The 25,008-nt window shown below is 41.2% G+C and overlaps 1 protein-coding gene across 1 annotated transcript in view; it reads right to left on the bottom strand.

Annotated features, from left to right (window-relative positions):
- LOC126335350 (protein lozenge-like) overlaps positions 1-24,639 on the bottom strand; it is a gene marked incomplete at its 3' end in the record, with an annotated part of 654,398 nt that extends 629,759 nt beyond the window's left edge. The window contains exon 1 of the mRNA XM_049998535.1: positions 23,079-24,639. Within this exon, the coding sequence (XP_049854492.1) occupies positions 23,079-23,502 (424 nt within the window). The remainder of the gene's footprint in view (positions 1-23,078) is intronic.
- Between the last annotated feature and the right edge of the window lie 369 nt (positions 24,640-25,008).

Raw genomic sequence — 25,008 nt, 5'->3', positions numbered from 1 at the left:
CTGACATGAAGAGGTTAACACAGGAAAGGAATTCGTGGCGGGCCGCATCAAACGAGTCAGTAGACTGATGACCAAAAAAAAAAATCACAAGACAAATGTCTGTGCTTTACAAGTCGACCGCAGGCAGAACGAATATTCTTCAGGCTTCAGCTGAAAATTCAGAGAAGACAATGAATGTCCGGCCGACCACACTGCCTAATCGGACTCAAAAGCCTCGGCGCCAAACAATATGACAGGTCGGCTGGACACCACGTTCAAAATACTGGCTAGAGGCGTCCCTTGCTTAACTTCACAGTTAACAGTTTTACTCTAACAGGACGTTTCAGTTGTGTGTGATGTTTAATACGTGAATTCCTGCACAAGTGCACTGCGCGATACCATAGGTAGAAATTCTTCCCAAATCGACGTTAACGTTGAATGAAGATCGACTAGTAATTAATAGTCACTCGTCTTTTTTTTTATTTATTACAGAACAAGGCAACATCTCACTTGTCGAGAACAGCGTGAATAAATGGAATGGTACATGAAAAACGCACCTGCAAATGGGAATTATTTCCCGAAACTCGACGTGAAAAATAGAAAAAAATTAAATGTCTGCGTGAAATAATACAACCAAATACATTGAACATAGATACTAACTCAACAAGGAAATAGGAGGTGACTTTTTAACCAACAAAAGTCCTTTATAACAACAAATCCATTTCCATAACTGCAAAATTCCGGCAGTACGATATTGTCATTCATCCACAATGCATTTATGCTTCAGAATGACTTACGTCAAATACAGGTAAACAATTAGGTGAAACAGAAAAGGACAGACAAATAATCAAGAAAGTCTTGGGACCAAAATATGAGTAACGGAAACTCAGAAGTAATACAGAAACTGATGAAAAGATATAACCAATATCAGACACAACAAGGAAGAGAAGTTGTATTCTAGGATCATTTGAAAAAGCTAGGTGAAAAAGACGATAATAAAAAGAATTTTTTGCTTTTTGACAAAAACTCAATAATTTCAATGACGTAGATCAGAGAAGTTAAGCAGATCTGAGATAAATGAAAATAACGAAGGAAGAAACAAAAGAAAGATAAGAGAGCCCGAGTAAGAAGTATCATGGGCTTTCAGTAGAATGTAAATAAAAAGTAAGGCGCGATATGGACAGAAGAAAGAAGAGAAAAACAAAGGGAAAGAATGAGTAACTACCGAAAAAAGGGGAATAGAAAACAAAAGAAGACAAAAATTATTTCATGTGCTCCTTAGTAGGCCAAACCAGTTTAAAAAAGTCGCGACAAGTAGAAGAAATCGTTAGTTCATAAACAAACCCACAGCTGAAGAGGATCAGCATGCGACGTACTTTGAGTTACGGGTATTGTTATTGTAAAGCATATCGAAAACTGCAATACTTTCTATTCTGTATCAGTATTCAGCTGTGAAAAAGATGTTTTCTCGGTGTATTCCGCACAATTTTACCGGAGGTCAAAACACGCTCGTGTCAGCTAGTGCCTGCGGATGTTAAAAAAGAAGACTGAGGAAGTAAAAAATCCATGTATATTATCGTAAAGGGTGACGAAACGTGTATATTATGCAGCAGCCAACTATCTGGGTATTTCAAGCTGAAACGGAACACTAAGGGTGGATAGTTTGAGAAGCACTTCCAGGATAATGACAGCTTCTTTCTTTCGTTACTCTTTACACGCCGCGGCCATTACTTTAGAGAGTCGAAGAACAGTCGGTGCTGCATGGTCTACAACAATATGCCTACTAAAGCTCATTGATGAAATCAAGAAATCAGCAAAAACTTCGTAACGTTCTTAATCATGAAAGGTAAGCTGTCACTCAAAAATCGACTATTTAACTGTGAAAAAACACGAATTAATCTCTCATTGACCTTTATTCCCCAGACGTATCGCCTAACGATGTCATTATGCCCCTTATACCAAACAAAAAATTCGTGGAGTGCAATTTCAATCTCCTAATGGTCAGTAGTCAAATTCTTCTGAAGCCATGTTTTTTGGGGCCGACATCAGAGTGGGAAAAATGTTACGAGTTTTGATTCGATGGGTTGAAAATTTTCAACGCTATTGTGTTCAGAGGCAATAAAACGCTATTACAAACTAAAATTTATTTATTTCACCGTTTTTATGAAAACGTGGTCCTCATACAGTGAACCTTGCGCCATCTATCGTACGATTGTTTATTAAATGGGGACTTACAGGTTGGCCTGTAAAATATTTTATGTGCCTTAAGATAGACAACCCGTCTTGCATCTTTCCGCACCGGCGGCGAATGATGTTGAGTTCAATTGCCTATCTTAAGTTTACGAAATGTTTTACGGGACAACCCTGTTTTGCCCAACTGTAGTTGCGGAATGCCGTTTTCATCCATCTACAGAATGGCCATTTGTTGTGCCCGTCGGTTAAATGGAATGTGTATTAGAGCTATATCTACACCTGTAGCTTTACTCTGAAAACCACTGTGAAGTTCATGGCAGAGGGCACTTCCCATTGTAGCACTAATTCTTATTCTTGCATTCACGAACGGAACGCAGAATGAACGTTTGCATAAACGCACTGTAAATAGTCCAGTTTTGCCTCGAGAGTCCTACGGGAGCAATACGCAGAAGTTTGTAGTACGTACTTAGATTTATTATTTAAAGCTTGTTCCTGGAACTTCGCAAATAGGCTTTCTGCGGAGAGTTTACCGAGCGAGGTGGCGCAGTCGTTAGCGTGGTCGCTTTCGGGAGAACTACGGTTCAGTTCCGCGTCCGGCTATCCAGATTTAGGTTTTCCTTGATTTTCCTAAATAGATCCAGGAAAATTTTGGGATGGTGCTTTTAAAAGGGCACAGCCGATTTCCTTCCCATCCTTGTACTCCGTCTCTGATAAGCTCGACGTCGACTCTAAACTTTCTTCCTTCCTTCGGGATAGTTTGCGTCTATCTTCTAACATCTGTCAGCTCTGTTACTTCATCATCTACAAGACATTCTCCCATGAATCAAACAAACGTGTGGCTATTCATGCTGACCTTCTCTCTATACTTTCGCCTTTGGTACGCATCTCGCGCATGATCTTCATATACTACATAAAATGGACAAGGGTCACCAAATGGAGTCATATGAAGAATTGGAAATATTCATTCATGACAGAATACTTGGAGACATGTTTGCTAAATGATAAACTCGAAAATAATAATTTTAACTTCTTTAGAAAGTTCTCCAATGTTGAATGCCTACTTCATAGGAAAAAGAAAAGACTTTACGCCTAACTCATCTATATTTGCCATGACATAAATACATGTAGATATAAATGTTACATCTTCACGGTATAGTACTGTTTTAGAGATCGGAACTAGTTTGTCTTAGCTTTTAAGAGTCTTTGGCTTGAAGTAAACAAATGATTGTGAAAGTGTTATGTTGTGATATACTTGTTACTGTGCTCCGTGTGCCAGACGACGAAATAACCTACAGAAATCTAAGTAGATGCGCTACAAAATGACCATTATGCTTATCACATAACGTATACAGTATAACATATGTATCTTCCTGAACACGTATCTATTTCGACATATAACCTTACTGGCACACAGAGAAAAGGAAAACTAACCTCACTTCATATTAATTAATGCACCTGATGATAACAGCATGCTGCCGAAACACGTCATGTTCAAATGGTTCAAATGGCTCTGAGCACTATGGGACTTAACTTCAGAGGTCATCAGTCCCGTAGAACGTAGAACTACTTAAACCTAGCTAAGCTATGGACATCACACACATCCATGCCCGAGGCAGGATGCTAACCTCCGACCGTAGCTGTAGCGCGGTTCCAGACTGTAGCGCCTAGAACTGCTCGGCCACCCTCGCCGACCACGTCAAGTTAATAAAATGTTAGTAAAAAGTGACTGTTGCATATATATATATATAAAACAACCACATGGTATGGATAAATTTAAGACTATTAATATTGTCTGCAAGATCATTAATACACGACATGAATAGCAAGGGTCCGAACTCACTTCCACGAGGCACAACTGAAGTTGCTTCTACATCTGGTGATGACTCTCCATCCAAGATATTATCATGCTGTGTCCTCCCAACCAAAAAATCCTCAATCCAGTAACAAATTTCCCTTGATACACTGTACAGTCGTGGTTTCCATAATAAGGGTAATGTTTTGCTTATGTCACGCCGCTGAGGACTGTGATCTACCTCCAGAAACTTATAGTTTGCCCCTGTAACCGGAACGTTACAGAAAAATTTCTGTGGAAGTAAGACCTACCTGAGGTAGCGCACAAGAATTTGCCTGCAGTTTGCCAAACGCAAAGGTCTCCTGCGTGTTACGCACCGTTCGTCATGCCGTTTGCGGTCGAGCGACGGATGACAAATAAGAAGTTGGACACACTGCTTCTTCTTGCCGGCGCGGCCAAATACTGTCCGTCAAACGACGCCAGGGGACGCCGAAGTGGAGCGCCAGAGAGAGCAATTTTGGTTTCCTGCGCCGCGGGAGGCTTCGGCCGCACCGGAGCATGAAGGCGGCAATTGCTGCCCCATCTGAGCACTCTTTTAGCGCCGACGGAGGCTGGCGACTTTCCCACCAAACTTTACAGATGTCGACATGACAAACGGTAAGTCGCTAAGGGATGAGTTGTTGGGGAAGCAGGTGTGCGGTACCGATTTGAATACGGCGAGCTATATAATGTGCATGCTATTCCAGGAACCGCTTTCAATGCATCGATGAAATTTACAGGTAACTCGAACTACGCGCCGCGGCCTTAAATTCTTATTTATTCTTTATTTTATGAGTCGTCAGTCTTATTATTCGTCTGCTGGGGCCTTCCACTAGTTCTCTCCCATTCCAATCTCTTCACCTCAGACAAGTAATGGCGACCTCCGTCCTCAGTTATTTGTAGCAAGTATTTCAGTCTCCGTCTCCCCTTACAGTTTTTACCGTCTTCAGCTCTTCATGCTACCATAGAAGCTATTCCTTCATGCCTTAACACACGTCATATCATCCTGTTCTTTGTTCTTGTCTATGTTTTCCACATATTTCTATCCTCTCTGATTCTGTGGAGAACCTCTCTCCTATCCTTTTATCCTTTTATAGCATCCCATAAATGCAGCTTTTCCTTAATTTTAACAGTCCATGTTTCACTATCGCACAATGTGGTGTTCCAAACGGTACGTTCACTGCTACCAATACAAACAGTAATTTAACCTTTGTAACAAAGCAATCCGCAGCCTTCTATGTAAAAAAAGTACCGATTTTATTAGGTCTTGAAGTAATGTGCACAAAATTTTAACATTTTCAACAGGTGTAGATTATATTTAAAAAAATAAAATAAAATACTTCCCATGTGAGTTTATAAGTGATATATACATATACTGATAATGTTAAAATTTTGTGTGCATTATTTCAAGATCTAATAAAATTGGTAAATTTTTATATAGAAGGCTGCGGATTGCTCTGTTACAAAGGTTAAATCACTGTCTGTATTGGTAGCACTGTCAAAAACAGTATGGTGTCTTTTCATAGTATAAACGCGCGTTGTACGTCGAACTACTAATCTTTTTCCGAGGAAAAGTGACAGACAAAATGCTGGCTGAACTACATCGGTATTATGGGGTGCCCATTAGAAATAATACTGAGGATTTGTTGGAAATGAAGCAGGCAGTATGGGCTACCTTCTTCCACAGACTGTCAACTGATGGAAAACCAGTACACCGCCTTTGCCCTCCTGGACCTCATTCATGGTGCAATTACTGCAATGCCCAATACTCAAACAGTTCATACACCCATAAACATTCCTTCCCAGCAGCAGTCACATATATATAATTTTATTCGGAAAATTGCAAGTTTTATAATGAGATAAAAATCCGAAAATGTGAAACAATTTTTTTCCGTTAACTCCCCTTGAGTAATAGACCCCAGCATGCTGTAGTCGAACGCGAGTGTTTATCAGAGACAAGGGTATCGTCAGAAATTCCCTAGGGAAGTGTGATAGTACCATTCTTATTTTCTAAATACTGGCTAAGCAGCAGTAAGCGACTGTTAGCTGATGACGCTGTGGCGTACGGCACGCTGTCGTTGTTAAGTGACTGTAGGAGGATACAAGATGACTTAGGTGAAATTTCCAGTTGTTGTGATGAATGGCACCTTGCTCTAAACGTAGAAAAATGTAAGTTAATGCAGGTGAGTGGGAAAAGCAATGCCGCGATGATGAAGTCTTCTCGGGTTATCAGTCGAGTCGTGGCGTCGTCTCATCGCAACGTTTCAATGAGTTTCGTACCCTTCATCTTCTGGTGAAGTACGCAATGTTCGAACAGAGCATTGTTAGTGTGGTGCTTGATTACTTAACAGGCGTAACGTTGCTAAGCGACATGAAAGGGCACGAGCACATAAGGACGGTAGTAGGAAAGGCGAGTGGTCACTTCGGTTTATTTCAAGAATTCTAAGAAAGTGTTAATCCTTCAAGGAGACCGAGTATAATACACTAGTGCGACCCAATCTTGAGCACTGCTACAGTGTTTGGGATCCCCATCAGGTCTGATTAAAGGAAGACATCGAAGCAATTCAGAGACGAGCCTCTACACTCGTTATCGGAAGCATCGATCAACACGCGAGTATTGCGGAGATTCTTCGTCAACTCAAATGGGAATCACTGGGTGGAAGACGACATTCGTTTCGCGAAACACTGTTGAGAATATTTAGAGAACGGTCATTTGAAGCTGGCTGCAGAACGAGTCTATTTCCGCAAAAGCACATTCCGCGTAACGATTACGAAGATAAGGTGCGAGAAATTAAGATACGTTTTTCCTTCGCTTTATTTGTGAGTGGAACAGGAAAGGAAATGATTAATAGTGGTACAAGGTATCCTCCGCCATACATATGGTGGCTTGCGGATTACATATCTAGATGTAGATATATTCCGTAACTTTTATTTCACGTTGACCTATTTTTCTTTCTCTGCTTCTCACGTTTTTAGAATTCGTCAGTAAATAAGAAATTATTTTCCTTAGATGTTAACTTATTCTTATTAAAAAGTATGGGAAGAGAAAGAACAGTGTTTTGAATGTCAAAATATACTGTTAAATACGATTATACAGGACAAGAGATACACCTTGCGGAAGTTCACAGAAAGTGAACTTTTATATACAAATTAGAAAATGAAAAACGGTACTCAGTGGAGAAACAAAAAGCCATACCGAACACTAACGCACTGCGCACCTTTTTCTGCAGGCTACGCTGTCAGCTATGCAAAACTGCTACCAGTTAAGTGGGGAAACGACGGTTGTAGCTTAATAACATTAACGTAGATGGAAACAATGCACAGGAATTTAAAAAAATGTTCTGTTTACGAGTCACACCGAGGCTGCGAAAGTATGGTGGGCAGAACTTATCAGGCTGACCTGTACGCGCCGTAATCACTCATACCATTTTCACATAAAACGCAAAGTACACGAGGGAGGCATTAGAATAGCTACACAGTACACTTTAAATATAGGTTCTCTTAATTTGACAAATAGCGGATTGGGAATTACATTCTTTCTTTTCAGTAGTTTACATTTACGTTCCCTGAAAATGTGTTTCGTGAAATTTACACCGATCGGTTGCGATTCTAACAATGCTGGAGCACTACGCTTCAATTGGTCTATTTGATTGTTGTTTCCTTAACAGGCCGCTTTTCCAGAATCCTCCCAACAAATCTCATTCTTTTTTTTTTTTTTTTTACGTGCTGATGAAACGGCACTCTTCCATTCCAGACGGCTACAAAGTTAATTTAAAAATTTGGTATGTACTGCGCGTTGGTACCGATACTGGCGATTAAAATTTAGTGCAAAATGAGACTTAACACAGTTATCTATTAATTATTTTTAGCTAAAATGCAGATTTACTAAATACTTCTCCAGATACGGTTTACGTGAAGGATATGGACTGAGGTGGAGATGCCGCGCAAAGACATTTTGCTCTTTGGTGAGACAGTTAATTTAGCTCAAAAATGCTACAATGAACAAATGGTTTTATAGATTTCTTGTGCACAGTGTTCCTTAACCACTATCATCTTCAGAAATCGGTTAGTAGCTATATATTTATCCGCCGAAAATCATTGATGACGACCTGGCCAGTTGAAATATTATTAGGATTGGACTGTTTATTCGAATATAACAGACGTCGAAAAACTAGTGTTCAGTTTGAATCAAATTCTCATACTGAATTACATATCATCCTGCAAGGTCCTATGTTTAGAAATCAACAAAACTTTAGCAGCTATCGAGCGTTTGGAAGCCAATTTGCTCTGTTGATGAGACTTGGAGCCTGGATTGATGCCTTGTTTCTTCACTTTCGGAAACTCGTTAAGAACATTCCATACCGCAGCTTCAATAACAACGCAATATTAACGCAACGAAGCTGTTAAGTTGGACTGAATACTTTCCAAACACAATAATGCGTCGCTGTTAACGGGAGAATAGACAGAAGTACATGTATCATCTGACTTATCTCAGGTAGGTGTGACAGAATGGTTTATTTTAAGTACACAAATAAATAACTTCACAGAAAACGTTTGAATCACTGCAAAGCTGGTTGTAGATGCTTTAATTGTATACAACGTTACTACTTAAGACAGTTGTCAGTAAACACAGGCAGACTTGAAAATGACTTGATGGAACAAAGACTGGTAGTTTAATCTAAGCGTAAATAAATATAATGCAATGCGCATACATAGTTACCATTTGACTACAGGATCGTCAACCGTTCAATAGAATCAAGAACAAGAGTCTAATATCTTGTTGCATCTGTTAGGATGAATTTAAGGTGGATTGGTCAAATAAATCGAATGTTAAAAATGCAGTTATCTGGCTGATTATCAGATCGCTAATGCAGTGTAATAATCTTCGAAAGAGGGTTTCTTACAAAACTCAGATCGATTAATTTATGAGTGTTGTTCATGTCTGGAGCACCGGCCCCAACCAAATAAGATTAATCGGAAAAAAGTAGAGAAGATCCGAAGAAAAGATTCACGATTCGTCACGTATTTGCTTAGCGCGAGAGCGTCAGGGAAATGCTTGACTATCTCCTGGCTGAGAAGCTACCACAGAGTTTTTCAGGATTACGGAGAGATACTTGCTTCTGAAAATCCCCATTTCACTAAAAGTGGAGAAACCTAACTTCCCCAAACTAACCCTCGCGTATGATTAAGTCGAAAAAATTGGAATAATTGTGACTGACATATTTGGAAACCGATAGTGGTTATTCATGCGTCCCAACCGCGAACGTAATTGAAAGGTGGGGAAACGGTTCATCGTATTGCGGCTCCCGGATTACGTTTGTAGATGCAGTATGTATTACAATGCGCTGCTCTGAAATTTCTTTTTTTTTTATTATTGTGTTTCAACTTCTACCCTACAAAGCCGAGAATAACCAGAGAAATAATGATTTTTGGTCTACAACAGGGTATGCTGGTGCAAGCATAGTAGCTGTAGAATTACCAGAAGTAAGATGGTAGCGATATGCAATGCAAAATGTAGCTGCTAAAAACAAGGAAACTGGTGTGGAAACGAGGGAAAAATAACTTGAATACAAATTTGAAGCTGTTCTGCTATTACGCTGCAATACGAGAAGTTTGGAATTACCTCCGGTTAGTCACGTCGGTTACAAACGTGCATTCGGAACAGTTCTTGTAAATGGCACCAAAATAAAATATAGACTTACAGAAAAACATTTACCTTACTGCATGAAATAACTGCTGAGCTGCTTAGTGACTTCGAGAGCGAGATTTAATTACCTTAGCAACCTGATATTGGTAGTGTGCCGCTAATTACATGGCTCACGGCTTTGAACCATACTTTCCTATGCCCTGGACGGCCTTATTCGCAGGTGTGATTAAGATGTTCCGAAAACAACATCATCATATTCATGTTATTCGGGATGCTATCCTAAGAATGTGTGTTCGCATAAGGCAGATTTTTTTTTTAATACAAATATTAAAGACTTCGTTCACTGCATCTTGATAAAAGGCATGTCAGCACTGTTTACAAACTCGGTTTCCATACGAAAAGAGTTTATGCTGTATCGAGAACGTTGTATCTATGTCATCTCACATTGAAACATTACCAGATTTTATGATGTGTTAATGTTATCTAACTCTACAGACATTTTGAAATTGACGAAGTGCCATGTTTGTGTAAGATAGGACGTAATCCTTTTAATATCTTAGGAAAAAAAGAATTTTTAATCCCGTACTGAGTTCGTCCAGTTTCGGATTTATCGTTATTTGACCAACTCGACCATGTCCTGAAACTGGTAGTACAAACCGAGGTAATGTGATTGTGATTGTGTGTGTGTTAGCATGAAAGGGCAATCTTCAGGAAACTCACAGCATTAATCAAGTTGGTTAATTTATAGCCCAGCCGGCCGTTGTGGCAGAGCGGTTCTAGACGCTTCAGACCGGTACCGCGCTGCTGCTACAGTCGCAGTTTCGAATCCTGCCTCGGGCATGGATGTGTGATGTCCGTAGGTTGGTTAGGTTTAAGTAGTTCTAAGCCTAGGGGACTGATGACCTCAGATGTTAAGTCCCATAGTGCTCAGAGCTATTTGAACAATTTTTGAATTGATAGCCGTTCATGCTTGTGTGATGAACAACGTTTCTTTTCGCAAGTAGCGTTCCACAATTTTCATATTATAAACCGTAGCTTGAACCACCAGAAAGCCTCTAAATAAAATATACCATTTATTGACAACTTGTTCAGATATTTCGGAACGTCATACGGTCGGTTTAATGCACTTGTTTCTGAAAATGATGGTTCCTTGACGCCCCATACATGTCCTCTGCCTATTTGCCTGATGTCAAGGAATTTTCGTTTTTAACGATTATATCAACCAGAACATGGTTCAGGTGATGGAAGCTTGAATATTATCGATGCAGCAGCTTATTGGCGGTGCAAGATGTCATTGATTAAATAGACTTCATCAGTTTGACATGAGGGGAGAGACCAAATGTGTAGACGTAAGAGTGGCACACACTGCCGTACGTTTGCACAACGAAAAGCCGTTGCAGAAGTAAGAAACCGTCTGAATTCTCGAACGATCGAGGAAAAACAGGGATTCAATTCGAAGAATGACAGCTGGGGAATGAAATTTTTTGCAGCTATCGTGGCCTACATATGTTCTACAGAAGTCGTTGAGACAAGATCAGAATAATTACAGCCTCTATATCAGTACCATATCCATGTACTAAACATCGAAAAGATGTAATAGTTTGGCGCAAGTAACCAGGAGTTAACTTTGTGTGCTGTAAATGTTGTCATTGAAGATGGCTCATGGCTAGTTCTTAAGTCTAGTCCGGCCATCCCGACTTAACGTTTTAGATGGTTTGCCTAAATTACTTTATAATGTCGGGATGGCCCCTTTGAAAAGGCCGTACATGATTTTCCTCTCTCAGTCTCTAGAGACCTCGCCGTCGACAGACACGTTAAATACTAAGTTCCGTTTCCCCAGATTTCGGGTGAACAACACTCGAGTGGAGGCAAAACTTCCGCACTTTTTCAGCTGATTCTCGTTTTATTAGTATTTTATGACATGGCAATATGACAGTTTCCTGAAGGGGTAAGGGGCAAGAATGTATCCATCGTTGATTTGAACTATCTATTTTCATACACTGGTAAGTAACTGCTGTCTGTGTTGTCTGTTTCACTGCTCATGTCCCACTGTCCCAAGAAGACTGATTATGAGGAAAGACGTTGGTTGTATCAGAAAAAGCGTTAATATGTATTTTACAAGAGCGCTAATAACAATACAGTTGAGCGCCCTGAAACTAAATTCGTCATCATCACATTCATCATCATCCTTTTCCTCATCGCATAGAAGCAGCAAAACAACAGCAGCCACACTTTGTCAGGAAATAACGTCAGGCCCCATGCTGAGAAAGACGAAGCTTATCGCTTTATGTTTTACGTTTACCCCACAAAATAACTTTCAAACCAATGCTGTTAAACAATTTTTAGCTGACCACCTTTTAGCTTAAACGGCGTAGAGTTTGCCTTCTTCCCCTATTTCATCGAGAGCCCGCCGAAATGGAAACACTACATGTGGTATGCAGTGGGAATTATTATTATGTCCCTCCATAACTCTGATTTTCTGTAATTTGGTGTGTCTATATGAATGCTCGCACAGTCACTACTGGTGCCTAGACATCGAGTCCTTCTGCATCTGAGTTTCCTGCATCTGCACCTCCATTTCTGCTTGACGGAGGATACACACCTTACCCTCCTTTTTCCATTCGCAAAAGGTGCCCAGCAAGAATAGTTGCCGAAGCATATAGTCACGATTTTCTGTCATTTGAATCACGTTTTAACTACACGCTAGCTGAATGTGAGACGACGTATCAGTTCTTATAGCTCAACGCACAGCACTCTGGGTTTCGAGACAGGTGTAGAGCGTTCGACTCGAACCCACGAGCCAAAGTGACGCTTAGCTACCCTTACCTTTGCACTCCCCTCGAAGGACTAAGTCACACACAAATATGAAATCCTAATGTTTATACTGTTAAATAGGTTGCACGTCGCTGTCCGTTGTGCTGGACTGCTCCCCACTCTTCGCCAGCAGTGAGAATTAATTCAGCTCTCAATATCTTCGAGCGTTGTTCATCTTCTCCAATAGAATACATCAGTCTGTAAAACTGTCTATTAGTTTCGCCTACATTAAACTTCACGTGACGACGTATGCTTCACAGTCCAGGTAGTGCCTGTTTTATTTCCGGGCATTCATATTAAGTGCGATCTTCACGAAATGAAAGCAGATTAGCAGTTACTGGTTCACATAAACATTTTCAGTTTTCTTATGAGGAGTCTGTATATTGAGCAAGCAGTAAAGGAAACAAAAGAAAAATTTGGAGTAGGTATTAAAATTCATGGAGACGAAGTAAAAACTTTGAGGTTCGCCGATGACATTGTAATTCTGTCAGAGACGGCAAAGGACTTGGAAGAGCAGTTGAACGGAATGGACAGTGTCTTGAAAGGAGGATATAAGATGAACATCAACAAAAGCAAAACGAGGATAATGGAATGTAGTCAAATTAAATCGGGTGATGCTGAGGGAATTAGATTAGGAAATGAGACACTTAAAGTAGTAAAGTAGTTTTGCTATTTAGGAAGTAAAATAACTGATGATGGTCGAAGTAGAGAGGATATAAAATGTAGACTGGCAATGGCAAGGAAAGCGTTTCTCAAGAAGAGAAATTTGTTAACATCGAATATAGATTTAAGTGTCAGGAAGTCATTTCTGAAACATGGACGATAACTAGTTTGGACAAGAAGAGAATAGAAGCTTTCGAAATGTGGTGCTACAGAAGAATACTGAAGATAAGGTGGATAGATCACGTAACTTATGAGGAGGTATTGAATAGGATTGGGGAGAAGAGAAGTTTGTGGCACAACTTGACTAGAAGAAGGGATCGGTTGGTAGGACATGTTTTGAGGCATCAAGGGATCACAAATTTAGCATTGGAGGGCAGTGTGGAGGGTAAAAATCGTAGAGGGAGACCGAGAGATGAGTACACTAAGCAGATTCAGAAGGATGTAGGTTGTAGTAGGTACTGGGAGATGAAGCAGCTTGCACAGGATAGAGTAGCATGGAGAGCTGCATCAAACCAGTCTCAGGACTGAAGACAACAACAACAAACAACATGAGGAGTTCACATCGCAAACCTCAAACGTGTTTCTGAAATTGATTTTTTCAGTATTTCTCTAACATTTTAGAGGTAAGGAAACAGACCGTTTCTTAAATATACGTTTTTCTTATTTTGAATACGAGGAATGCTTCCAGACGATAATGGGTCGAACGGCTTGCTACCCTTTCTCAAGTAAGCTACAGCTAACCACAGTAATAATGAAGTTCGCAATGTCCAGAAATCGTCAGTCCAATCTGTTCAGACATTCCACAAGCAAGAATTCTGTTTATTATACAGGATATGCAAACATCCAAAAATATGTAGGGTTGGGTTGTTTGGGGGAGGAGACCAGACAGCGAGGTCATCAGTCTCATCGGATTAGGGAAGGACGGGGAAGGAAGTCGTCCGTGCCCTTTCAAAGGAACCATGCCGGCATTTGCCTGCAGCGGTTTAGGGAAATCACGGAAAAACCAAATCAGGGTGGCCGGATGCGGGATTGAACCGTCGTCCTCCCGAATGGGAGTCCAGTGTGCTAGCCACTGCGTCACCTCGCTCGGTTACAGCTCGTAGTTTGAGCGTGTACAGAAAATGAAATCGCTATTCGGGAAACTTTGATCGATACTGAGATTGTTTTCTAATAACTACCTAGAAGTGGAGACTATGACAGATGAATGGTAACCCTATCGCAATAATAGAGTTGCTTCCGCATTTGTGAACCTGTACATTGGCTTGCGGAGTCCATATTGGAATTTGCAGAGAAGGCTTTACGAAAATGAATAATAATACCATCTTTAATGTTATTGGTCCGTAAATTCTCAATTATGATAATATTATATTAAAGATTTTTAGGTTAAGACCGTTTGAAAGCAACCGAATAAAGGTAATAATTGTTTTCAGAATTGTTCAAATGGCTCTAAGCACTATGGGCCTAAGCACATCTGAAGTCATCAGCCCCCTAGACTTAGAACTACTTAAACCTAACTAACCTAAGAACATCACACACATCCAAGCCCGGGGCATGATTCGAACCTGCGACCGTAGCAAAAGCGCGGTTCCGGACTGAAGCGCCTAGAACCGCTCAGTATTTTTTTTCCAGGCGCGTTTCACATTAGTTTATAAGGACGTCATCAGTGGCCTGGAATACAAACGTAAAATAACATTTATTAAGAGATAAGAACAGTTAGTAGCTTACATGAAAAGTAGCAGAATGTCCAAGCATGAAGTGCCGCATACAAATGAAAGTGTGTATGCATTTCAGGCCATTGAAGGCAGCTTAATAATTGGCAAAAAGTGTATCACTTGTAGCCTAAAGAGACGCTCTTAACGGATAAAAATAATTACCTTACGCTGTTTTATTTTCTTCGGCGCGTTGTCGCGAGAGGACGCACAAAAGAAGGCAAATTTTGCGCAATGCTTGGAATTTTGACTTTCTGTCACCATGGCGTATGTAGAGAGCAGAAGAAATGTTAGTAAATGTTAAACAATCAGTCTTGGTAGTATTTATAGAACAAGTGTAACCCTACTTCGATTTTATCCATAGTGAACATGAGACCACGGTTGTTAAAAGGTTGAAATGTCAGATCTGCCACCTATTACAGCGCAAAAAATACGTAAACTTCAGTGTTCATTGCACTGTAAATGTGATGGAACCGACATTTCACAATTTATGTTGAACAATTACCCAGTTCACTGAGTTTTTAAGACTTGCTTTTCGAGTAATACCCAACGTTTTCTAGCAGCCTTAGGAACGTCAAAGAAATGTTTCAGAAACATCGTGACCAGGAATGACTCGCACTGATGGGCAACATATTTTACTGCCTTAAGACGCGTTGTAGCTATCTACAGTCGTCCAAGTAAATGTAAAAATATTGCACTATTTCGTATTCTTGAGCTGCTTTTGTGACATTAATTAGTGAAAATTATGTTGTATTAATTTTATTTGTATTTGTAATTTTATTGATCGTCTTATTTTTATTATCTCCCTGCAATATAGTTATTGGTGAAAAAATTACGTTGGTTCCACCCATTGAGGGATCTACGCGTGAGGGAAATTTAAAAAATAGCCAAATTTTTGTCACGTTGGACAGAGTGTCTGAAATGCTGTGCTTCGTGGCTAATGGAGCTGTTATTGAAACAGAAAAACTGATATCACACAGCAGAGTAGTAAACATCGGAAGTGATGCTGCAATCACGAACCATCCGTTGTTTGACTGCACCGTCAACATAAAATAATGTAGATTTTCTGCGTACCAGCAATATAACATACCAGATCGAGTAGGAATACTTCCGGCCAAAACATATATATATATATATATATATATATATATATATATATATATATATATATATATATATATATATATATATATATATATATATCACATGAAGTAATTAGAAACTAATGTCTTTCGGTCAACTTTTCTCGAAGCCAGAAGAGATAAATTCTTTGTCGGTGTTATGTGTTGTTTCACAGTTTCTGCCTTTGACTGATAATCAAACTTTAATTTATCATTTGGAGATATCCCTAACCACAGTTTCTCCTTTGCTACCGGGAAATAAAAAGAGCACAGCGTTCGCAAAATTATATCCTTGACATCTTATTATTTGATACATGCTCTGGAAGTAAAAGTAGCCTATATGATATTTTTGCTCCAAAGACCCATACTGAAGAAGAATGGTATTTATTTTCTGCAACACATTCGCTACATTCCTTTCGATATTAATTTTAAGATAAAACAGGATGTTAGATACAAAATTTACACTGATTTAAATTCTGAGTACAAAGAATAATTTTTAGTCAGAGCTTCTACGTGGAGCACATAGTTAATACATATAAAATAGGTTTTGAGATTCTGAAAGATATTTAAGCTGTAATAATTTAGCTCTTTCTTCTATAGAAGGATGTGTTACTCAACAGCTGGCTTATGTTTATAGTGTTATGGGTGTATTTCACTAGTGACTATTCCCGTTTAAGAAAGAAAATCTTTCACGGTAGTAGGTGGTACATACTTTTCTATTTAATTCTTGGATATGCCTCTTTTTTTAAGAAAAATGTAGCTGCAAAACAGGATTCCTAAAACTGGACAAAAAAATGTAACCCTGAATTCGTTAAGTTTTTCAAACACTGAGCTATTCCTTTTTGTCTCCGTAAATTCTAATTTTTGATGATAGTTGAGACAAGAGCTTCATTTCCATGGCGGAATTGCACTGTTATATTACAGGAAGCAGTAACTGTATTGTTAAATTATTTTAGCTGTACCCATTTTGATTGATATAAAGCTAATGTTATAGACTGAATCTGAATTCTCCATCAGACACAAGGAGGGAGGACAAACCAATGTAGCAGTAGATAATTTAGATAAGCTTTACACAAAACCTGCAGGACTTCTTCCCTGTAATGTAGCCACTAATACTTTAACAATATGCTATAAGGATGATTCAGCAATTAATCGAGCAAGACCATCCGCACGATTTCACAAATCTCGATCACTTGAAAGAGTACGACGCAGTGGTAGTGGGCGTATTGTAAATACGAGTTTAACAGGAATGCGTCAACTTCCATGTCGAATAATTATAGGGGTATGGCGAAAGCGGCAGACGTCACCACTGCAGATTTTCTTAGAGATTCTTGATTCGTTCCTACAGGTGCTGAGAGATGGGACTGTTTTCTTGATTACTCTTGGTCATTCTGTTTACAAAATTCACTTTCATAAAGCGGCGCTGCCGTAAGTACTTGTACATGAATTACTGTCTGGAAAGGGATAAAATTTTCTAAGCGGTTTCCAGAACTCATTTTATGGCATGTCAGCTGCAGAGGCTGAAAGATTTATTGCCATTAGACCCAACTGTATAACAATATCCCATCGTCGGTCTGACTATAACCTTGGTGCTCGCACTGTTTCGGATATATTTCCGCTACCCGAAACCTTGTCATTTGCCGTTGTTGCTGGTAATGAAGGATAGTACGCTCAAGAACGTGAATAGCAACATAGAATGTATAAATTAATAAGTGCAGTAATGTATTGCTTGTAAATGCCCGATAAAAATGATTTACTTACAAAAACTGTCTTGATGATGCGTATCAAAAAGAAAGACCAAGATTCTTTATTCTTTGGTGGAAATCGACATAAATGCGATTGCATTTGCAAGGTAATACATAACAATTAGTGATTATTATTTCCGTGATTATTGCAAAAACTCCTGGCATATTTTATTACCATAGCATGAAAACGCGGTTCCTAGCTCGTAAGGCATAAATTTGGATAAATAAAATTGTAATTGAGCGACTGAAGGTGACGCTTCAATGCATGATAACCAATTGCGGACACCTGTAACCAAAATGACGGTGAATGAATTCAGTAGTTGCATTTCTAGGACTCTGATATGGGAGACTCAGTCCTCCACTACGATTTTGATACAACTTTGAAGTTGCAAGCTATGGCATTACTTTCAAAGGTGCCGGTATAATGACAGATATAAGAGAAGAAAGATTATTCAATCTGGTGTCGAAAGTCTGTGAGAGAGGCGACTCAGATCAGACTTATGCGCACCAATGAAGAAAGAAAACGGAGGCACTTGTGCTAATTGCCACATGATCAGTTTGCTGTTTCTCGCTTGTGATGTGGTGGGAATGTTGCCAAGACTGACAGGAAGACTGGAGAGTTTCGGGAGGGAAGCCATGTTTGAATCAGGACAGCCAGGGTATGAAAGAATTCTAACGTTAGGTGCGTGCGTCGATCGAGCAACTGAGTGAAAAAGAGTTCGGAAGAAGAGGAAAAATATGGAAAGAGGGTATTACGTCAGTGACAGTTTCCGCTGGTGACAATATCACTCTGGATTAAAGAATGAGAACCAAGAGGTGCTGAAAGAAATCTGCAGATTAGGAGAATATGTAGAGTGTATCAGAGGCACTAATAGCAACCTAACAAACAGAAAGCTGAAAAAGAAAAAAGTATGAGAAGCGAAACATCTGTCTAGATAGAGTGGTCGTACAAGATGGCCAAAGCTTTGTGAAGATGTAAAAACGTAATGCGTCAGTTATGAGAAGCAAGCTAGTGGCATGTATTGCTGCATAAGTAAGTTACAACATGCAAATAATAACATGCATTTATGTCCATCACTCATACTGTTTCCATGGATGTTCGCGAGAAATATCAGGATAAGAGTAAGAGAATGACTACATTGCGGTTTACATACAGCTTGAGGTATCAGTGATGAGCAATTAGTACGCGAATAAAAATTGTAGCTCGGTATGATACGGTTGGACAGTAAGCAAATAAAAAGAAAGGTATTGTGAAATAAAATGTGTTAAAACAAAGGAAATCTAGTAAGTTCCCTGGTCTCAACTTGACCTGAGAGTAAGGGAGAAGTTTTGAGTTTAGTGAAATGTGGCGGTGAAATGTGGCAGGCTAAAGCAGTGATCAACGTGAATTTTAAAATGAGCCTCACAATACCTTTCTGGACATCGTCATATTGTCTTTGGTATGGTCTTGTCTTCCCCCAATCTTTTATTTCTTGACCGAAAACGTTATAGAGGGAAACAAGAGGCTGAAAATCAGGTAAACAGAGAAGATATGAAGCAAAGAGTCACTTAGTTTAAAAACGTCTGGCTAGAGACTACATATCGACTTCAACTAAGATCATCGCTTGCCCCCCTTGAGGAAGATGGTAGCGGTATTTGTTGAAATATGACGAAAAAAAGTGGAGACATCAATCCAGTTGGGCACCTGAAAATGTATCAGGGACCAGCTTATGAGAATGTTGTGAGCCAAGAGGAAAATGCTATCAGCTCCCAACAAGTTATTTATTCTACATGTCTTAATCTCTGTCATCACCAACGATTTTCCCTCTACGGTTCCGTCTACTTCATGTGTCGCATTCTTTGATAAATTAGAACATGTCAGTTCGTCCTGTACCTTCTTCTTATTAGGGTTTTCCAAGTACTCGTTTATTTGCCGACTCTGCGGAGAATTCTCTCATTTCTTATCAGTTCATTTAATGTTCAGCATCCTGCTGCAGCACCATTTCAAATGGTTGCATTCTCTTTTGTTGCAGTTTACCCACAGCCCAAAACTCATAGTACTCAAAAGTAAACCAGAAAGCTGAAGCCAGGTAAACCTTAGTACACTTGGGTTTTCTCAACAGTTGTTACCATGAAGAGGCTCGGTATTCCATGAGAACGAGATTGTGACAAAAACATGGTCTCAAAGATCGAAAATCGATGTAAAAGAAAAGTAATTCCCATGGAAGACACCACTGACTAGTTGTCGTTTCACGTCTGCCTGACGAATGCCGGTGGCCAGAGAGCTTGGTGGCTATCCTCAAACATGTCAACTACAGCTTGAAAATGGCTTAATATCCAAACTGGTCAATAGTGGGGAATAAACAATTTTGTAAGACTGTGGTTCCTGCCTGAATGAAAATAATATGTAAAAGAATAAACTGGTAGCGAAGATCGCAGGAATTCTTCTTATTCCATGATTACCGGTTTCGGAGAAACTAAAGCCGCCATCATCGGATCTTAGGACACTTACACCTTACAACATCAAGGCTAACAATGGTGATATTAATAGTTGCCTATAACACGCAGACCTTACAAAATTGTCGTGATCTTAGGACACATACAGGTTACAACATGAAGGCAAACAATGGTGATATGTGCTACTCACGGCAAACAATGATGAGATTAATAGTTGCCTATAACACGCAGGCCTTACAAAATTGTCGTGAGTAGCACATATCACCATTGTTTGCCTTGATGTTGTAACCTGTATGTGTCCTAAGATCACGACAATTTTGTAAGGTCTGCGTGTTATAGACAACTATTAATATCACCATTGTTAACCTTGATGTTGTAACCTGTATATGTCCTAAGATCCGATGATGGCGGCTTTAGTTTCGCCGAAACCGGTAATCATGGAGTAAAAAGAATTCTTGCGTTCTTGGCTACCAGTTTATTCTTTTAAAAGCATCTAGATCGCTCCCACATTAGCAGAATGTGCTCCCTAGAAAATAATATGGATGCACTGTCAGTTGCTGTGGGAACTGTTTTTGTTTTACAACCAGTTTCGATCTAGAGACCACCTTCAGTAATGCATACAAACGTTCACATTATGATACCCAAATAAGTTTATTAAGGCAGTGTCAAAAGTTTCTTAAAATCCGGTTTTTGAAACAGACTTAGTTCATACACTTATTTGACAACCACAATGTGAACATGTATACAGTCTAGTAATTTTTTTGCCTGAATATAGTCAGATAAACCAACGCTTACTGTATAAGAAAATCAGTTCCACCATCCTTTGTCTTTATGCCTACACACTGTGAATATATTAATAAAGGAAATGAATTTCTTGAATGAGTCGGCGTTCATTGGAGGTACGTAGTAAATAAAAGCGTCCAGATCGCTTAATAAATATTTGTTTACTTCGTCATATCGGCTACTGGTATCATCAGCTCAAAACGTCGACATTGTAAAACAAAGTTCAGAGCCAGTATCAGTGAAACCTATAGCTAAATGGCGCGTTGACGCCACAATTTAGACATAGGTTTTATTGATACTGACAATGAACGTTGTTTTGCAACTTGTAAGTTTTGATCTGATGATGACAATAGCCGAAAGAACGTGGTAAATATATGTGTTAAGCGATCTCGATGGTTTTATTCACAAGGTACACATTATAAGTTTCATACAGTGTTCATGAGCTGTGGAGCACGGATTCAAGGAATTGTTTCAGTTGAAGTGCAACTCCCTCAATTTCAGTGATCTTGCTTCAGCTGTGTTTACACAGAAAAGACTCTGTGCTTCAGTCAAACGTCTTTCGACCAATTTAGTGAGTTTTTCCTTTCTTCCTTTCTCCTGCCACACTACTGTGCTACCTCGTCATCAGATCCCCAGCAAAATTTATTACGGCATCTGGTGTGGAGGTTGTTCATTTACATTTTACAACTTCGTGGAACGATGAACCTCTAATAGCCAATTTTGAGATAATCCAAATGGACTGTGGATCAGCTGAGCTCACATTTGTAGTACAACTGGGTTGACGTACAGTACGTTTTATGATTGCCTTCCGTAGCTGGCCAACATGGTCGCTTATCTTCACACGCGTCAAATTGCTCTTGAAAATGACGCAATAGACGAAACTGGTCAATTGTGCACTTTAACAATAATTGTAGTCGATGGGGGGAAATATAGCCATTTCAGTGTGTCTATGTCTTATGAATGTCATCCAGTGGTTTGTCTTTATGCCTACACACTGTGAATATATTAATAAAAGAAATGAATATATTGAACGAGTCTGCGTTCATTGGGGGTGCGTTGTAAATAAAAGGATCTAGATCGGTTAATAAATATTTATTTACGTCGTCATATCGCCTACTGTCATCATCAGCTCAAAACGTATATATATATATATATATATATATATATATATATATATATATATATATTAAGCGATCTCGATGGTTTTATTGACAAGGTACACATACATAAGTGTTGATAAGCTCTGGAGCACGGATTCAAGAAATTGCATCAACTGAAGTGCAACTCCCTCATCTTCAGTAATCTTGCGTCAGCTGTGTTTGCACAGGAAAGACTCTGTGCTACAGTCAAAAGCATTTCGACCAATTTAGTGAGGTTTTCCTTTCTTGCTTTCTCCTCCCACACTATCGCGCTACCACGTCCTCAAATTCCCAGCAAATTTTACTATGGTATCTAGTGTGGAGGTTGTTCATTTTCATTTTACAACTTCGTGGAACTATGAACCTATAATAACCAGAGTTGAGATACTCCAAATGGACTGTGGATCAGCTGAATTCACATTTGTAGTACTTGTGGTAAGTAGCCACGTGTACAACTGAGTTGACGTACAGTAAGTATTATGAAACTTCCTGGCAGAATAAAAAAGTGTGCCGGACCGAGACTCGAACTCGGGACCTTTGCCTTTCGCGGGTAAGTGCTCTGCCAACTGAGCTACCCTAGCACGACTCACGCCCCGTCCTCACAGCTTTACTTCTGCCAGTATCTCGTCTCCTACCTTCCAAACTTTGCAGAAGCTCTCCTGCGAGCCTTCTGCAAAGGTCCCGAGTTCGAGTCTCGGTCCGGCACACAGTTTTAATCTGCCAGGAAGTTTCACATCAGCGCACACTCCGCTGCAGAGTGAAAATCTCATTCAGTAAGTATTATGATTGCCTGCCGTAGCAGGCCAACATGGTCAAATTCCACTTGGAGGTGACTCAATAGACGAAACTGGGAAATTGTGCACTGTAACAATAATTGTAGGCGATGGGGGAAATATTGTCAATTCAGTGTGTGAGTGTGTTACGAGATTCATCCGGTGGTTTAATTTGGTGTTTTTGCTACGTGTAGGAGAACTTGAAAGGCCGAAAGGGACTCGCAGATCGCAGACGAGGCACTCACCCCTGCCGCTGCGGCCGACGAAGCGCAGGTCGTTGAACTTGGCCACCTGGTTCTTCATGACGGCGGTGCAGTTGCGCAGCTCGGCGCAGAAGTTGTCGTCGTTGCCGGCGCGCACGGTGACGACGGTGCCGTCGACGACGTCGCCGAGGGCGACCACCTTGAAGGCGACGGGCAGCGTCTTGTTGGAGCGCCAGTGGTTGGGCAGCGCGGTGCACAGCAGGTTGGGGCTGCCGGTCCGCACCAGCTCGCCCGGGTGCTCGGCCTGCGCGTCGGCCAGCACGCGCTCCGTCCACCACAGATCGTCGGCGGTGGCCGCGGCGGGCAGCTGCTGCTCCGTCATGGCGCCGGGCTTCTTGCACAGGCTGGCAGCCGCGTCGTCGCCGCTCGCGGGGGTCACCGTCGCCAGCAGGCCCGGCAGATGCATTTGGGGCGACGCTCGCTGCTCGCTGTCGGCTTGCGCAACGGTCCGCGCTCCTCCGCCCGGGCGGAAGCGGTACCACTGGCTACTACCGTGCGACTGCGACCGCTACTGTCCGACAACGGCGACGATGCTAGGAGTGGAGACCTCCCCAGTCAACACAGCACTCCTCCTCGGCGAGACTGGTCACCCTGCTGCCAGAAAGCCCAGTTGCTCACTCGTACTTGCAAGACACTGGATACTGATGCTGGTGGACACTTCTCGTTACAGTAATAGCGGAGGAAATTGTAAGCACTTGTAGTGTCAGTGGTAGGCGCACGAGATCACTGGTCATGCGTCAAATACAAAGAAGTCCCGAGAACACCTGAGAAAAATGGGCCCTTCTGTGACGAAATGCTGTTGTCATTGACTGGACCAATTAGTCCAATGTAATCAGCCAGAGCAACAGGCCCAGTCCAGTGTGATTCAAGCAGTACTTCAGCTGAGGTGTCACGCTACTCCGAGTTGGATCACTGACAGTCCTCGATAATACTTGCACGGGTCGCAGCACAGACACTCCTTTTAACTCTCTCCTTTCAGAAATAGTACAGGGGAGCGATACTGAACAGCAAAAATTCACACAACTACAATGGCAATGTCACTGACAGGTACACAAGATCATTGTATATGCACCAAATACGAAAATTAGACGATGGCATCTGAGAAAAATACGTCCTTCTTCCACATAATACTGTTGTCAATCACCAGGTCAGTCCATTGGAATCACCAAATGCGTTGCCCAGCGGCGCACTCTCGGACGAATGTTTCCTCGACTGACAGTTGACACTGACACACTCTCACGCCCCTGCCGTCAACAATGAAATCCTTGTAAAACACTTGGACTTGTCAAATCTGAGCACAACCTGAAAGCTAGACGCGGTCCTCTTCTAGGAGCCGTCCGCAGCGAAATACAGTCCCAAAAGAGTTTGTGCGAGACACTTCTTTCACAACCGGCTGGGTGTCGTTCAGTCTTGGGCGATGTCACAACCACGGTGCAGACGTGCGGCCGGCAGGTGCTGCGACGTCACGTGAGAACGCGTCACGCCTCCCGGCAGGCAGCGCGTCCCGCGAGCGTGCACATGGCGTGGAGTCCGGCGCGCGAGTGCCCGACCACCTGCACCGCCGCCGCCGCCGCTGCCGCCGCCGGTTTTCCCGCGATTGAGTCAGCGCCCCTCCCCCTCCCTATGCCTCCCCCCTCCCCGACAGACGCCACCCCCACCGCGTGGCCGGCGGGTGGAGCCTCTGCGCATGCGCCGCCCGCTCGGGATCCAAGCCGCGCCTCGTCTCGACATGCCGCCGTTTTGCGTCTGCTGCAATCTTCCCTCCTCCTCTCCCCCCCACACTCTTCTCATTCCTCTTGTTTCTTCGCTGTTTCACGCATCGTGCCTAATCGTGGCAGCATCCGATACGTATCATTCCGTGCGCCGTCTTACCAAACAAATTTTTTCTATGTAGCTTTCACTTCCAGTGTCC

Source organism: Schistocerca gregaria, chromosome 2 (assembly GCF_023897955.1).
Source record: "Schistocerca gregaria isolate iqSchGreg1 chromosome 2, iqSchGreg1.2, whole genome shotgun sequence".
Lineage (NCBI taxonomy): Eukaryota > Metazoa > Arthropoda > Insecta > Orthoptera > Acrididae > Schistocerca > Schistocerca gregaria.
Note: the sequence above shows the minus strand (reverse complement) of the source record. Positions and strands in the feature narration are given on the sequence as shown.